The 3058-nt window shown below is 58.9% G+C and overlaps 1 protein-coding gene across 1 annotated transcript in view; it reads left to right on the forward strand.

Moving 5' to 3' along the window:
• The first annotated feature begins 516 nt into the window (after nucleotides 1–516).
• TJP3 (tight junction protein 3) overlaps nucleotides 517–3058 on the forward strand; it is a 42476-nt gene continuing 39934 nt past the window's right edge. The window contains exon 1 of the mRNA XM_011943442.1: nucleotides 517–732. Coding sequence (XP_011798832.1) covers nucleotides 715–732 — 18 coding nt within the window. The 5' untranslated portion in view covers nucleotides 517–714. The remainder of the gene's footprint in view (nucleotides 733–3058) is intronic.

The following is a 3058-nucleotide window of genomic DNA, read 5'->3' on the forward strand; positions in this document are numbered from 1 at the left end:
AGGAGACACCGCGCCCGGTCCCGCCCTGCCCTTCTTTCCTGGGTGCTGGGTGTGAAGACAGAGCCCGGAGGCCAGGACCGCAGGAAAAAGGCACGCAGCCGCTGTTGCATCTTCAGAGAGTCCACGCCTCTGGCCTCTGGGGCCTCAGGTTCCCCTCTGGGGAATGGGGCAAACCTTCCGGAGATAAGGTGACTCAGGGACCAGCCCTATGCTGAGGAGGTCTCCGGCCCTCGACAAGCTTCTAATCCAAGAGGCCTCCCAGATGCACCTCAAAATGTGCCCATTTCGCCGACGGAAACACCGTCCAAATAGTAGGCTCCGTTCCAAGAGCGGGGGTTATTCCTGCCGGGTCTTGCTGGCAGCCTTGTCGGGCCGGGATCTGGTCGCGGCCGCGGGCCCCAGCTCGGCTGCGTGGATAACCCGGCCTGGAGTTTCCGCCTCAGGACCTGGCTCCTGTGATGGGAGCGGGGAGAGAAACCTCTGCGGCGTCCAGGGGGCGTGTCTGGGCAGGGGCGGGGCTGGCCAGGGACCTGGAGGAGGAAGAAGGGGCAGGTGCAGCCGGGAGCTGCGGAGCTGGAGGGAGGAGGACGAGAGCCGCCAGGCCTCAGCGGCTGTGACCCTCCCCAGCCTCCTTCCCCACCCCAGGGTGAGGGCCGATTGACTGTTTCCAGGCCCCCCCTCGGGTAGGGGGGCTGGAGAGCCCCCAGGTGGACCATGGCGGTGAGATTCCAGGCGAGTAACCCTCCGAGGGCGGCGGAGGGAGGGGTTCGGGCTGGGGTGGGGGGGGGAGCAGGGTTTGGGAGTCGGACCCAGGACAGCAGAACACCTTCTACCTACATAACAGGCAGGGAAATTGAGTCCCAGAGGGATGAAGTGGCTAGCTGGAGGTTGCACTTCGAGATGCTTCCGCGCCCCCCATCCCTGCCTCCAAAGACCATCTCTGCTGGAGCCTCCTCTGCCCCAGGACTGGCCTCTAATCCCACACAGCTGGGCTCAAATCCCGAATTTTCTGTCCGCTATGCTGTGTGTAACGTGGGGCCAGTGAGTGAACCCTCTCTTTACCTCATCTGATAAATGGGTGATCAGCATTTTAAACAGAGGGAAAATGTGTTTGAAGAGCTTGGCGCATCGTAGGTGGGCTGGAAAGATGTTCATCCCCCTTTGCTGGGGGTGTGCAGCCGGCTGAGCTTGGGCGCCCATGGTGGCACGGTGGGCAGTGACTTCATTTGTGGGCTGGGGTGGCGCTGGTGAACATTCACCTCCTTCCTACAAGGCTGCAGGAGGGAGCACCAGCATTTATTGGGTGCCCACTGTGTACAGAGCCGTTGTTAACAGGCATTACCAGGCAGAGGCAGGGGTGGAGTGAGCAAGCCGGCTGGGGTGCGCCGTGGTGGGGGCGGGGTGGAGGGGCGATCCTTGTCTCCGGAGGGATTTCACCCTCCAGGCATGGAGCCTGGACTGGCTCCTTCACACCCACCAGCCAGGGTAGACTGGGGTTGCAGCGGTATGTGGCCAGACCCAGGCCATTTGGCCCCAGGCTTCAGGACCCGGCATTTCTGGTTTCCACTGACTTCTTCCTGGCCTCCAGGTACAGCTCTCAGAATCCCCTCCCCAGTCGGTGTATTTGTTGGCTGAAACCTCCCCCTCTGCCATTGTTCCTGGAAGTGGGGTGGGGAGGGGGAGAAGGGACGGTGGCCTGGGAGCCCCGTGCCCCGGGGACGTGTGACTTGGTACCAGCCGTACCTTCTGGGCAGGCCTCTAGTTCGGCGTTTGTGACCAGCCCTGGGCGGGGGGCGGGGACAAAGACCCAAGCCCCACCCTCTCAGAGCTCACCTGGACAGGGGCAGGGCCGGGAACTGAGGACGCACCTGTTGCGCACCTGCCACAATGTGTTTTATTCAACCATTCACTCGTTCCTCAAACTCTTCCCTAAGGGGGCCTGGTCTTATGGGGTCCCAGGGGCCCATCCCTGCCCATCGGGAGCTCTCAGACTGAGGGGGAAGGTGTGGGGAGGACAAATGCACTCTGACATCCCATACCCCAATCATCACAGTTGGGCCAGACAGAAGGATGTATGATATGCGTACGGAGGAAGAGATTGGGGCTGCGAAGGATGAATAGGAGTTTGCCAGGGAGTCCAGCACCAGCACCCAAGGCCTGGAAAGGAGGCTGATGGCCGATCACCTGGGCCTCAAGTAGCCAGAGAGACAGACGTGCCTCCTTTCACAGATGAAGAGAAAAGACCACAACCGTACCAACTGATGGTTAAAGGGAATAAAGATGAGTTTTAGATGCCTTGAATAAAAAATCATAAAACAGGCTGGACGTGGTGGTTCACGCCTGTCATCCCAGCACTTTGGGAGGCCGAGGCAGGCGGATCACCTGCGGTCAGGAGTTTGAGGCCAGTCTGACCAACATGGTGAAACCCCGTCTCTACTAAAAATACAAAAATTAGCCGGGCGTGGTGGTGGGTACCTGTAATTCTAGCTACTTGGGAGGCTGAGGCATGAGAATCGCTGGAAACCGGGAGGTGGAGGTTGCAGTGAGCCGAGATCGCACCATTGTACTCCAACCTGGGCGACAGAGTGACACTCTGTCTCAAAATACTACTACTACTACTACTACTACTACTAACTCTGTCTCAAAATACTACTACTACTACTACTACTAATAATAATAATATAATAAAACAGGCAGGCAGGAGTGATTGGGGATCAGAGAAGACTGGTTAGTTAGGTGGTCAAGGAGGACTTCCTGAGGAGGTGGCATTTGAGCCTAGACCTCAGTGGCTGGGGCCAGCCAGGCAGGAATCCCATGAAACATGTCCCAGATTCAGGGGACAGATGGGGTAAATGTTTGGAGGTGAGCTAAGATGAGGTGGGCTGTGAGGTTAGGCTTAATCCCTCGGGCACTGCGGAGCTCTGGAGGGTTTAGACAAAGCTTCTGGTTTCCGTGGAGATGAACCCGCACAAGCTGGGACAAGCCTGGACCACCTGGACTCCCTCGTCCCTCTCCCCCTCTGGGGCCCTGGTTCCCTGGGACTGTCTCTCTCTCTTTT

Source organism: Colobus angolensis, unplaced genomic scaffold (assembly GCF_000951035.1).
Source record: "Colobus angolensis palliatus isolate OR3802 unplaced genomic scaffold, Cang.pa_1.0 Scaffold22, whole genome shotgun sequence".
Lineage (NCBI taxonomy): Eukaryota > Metazoa > Chordata > Mammalia > Primates > Cercopithecidae > Colobus > Colobus angolensis.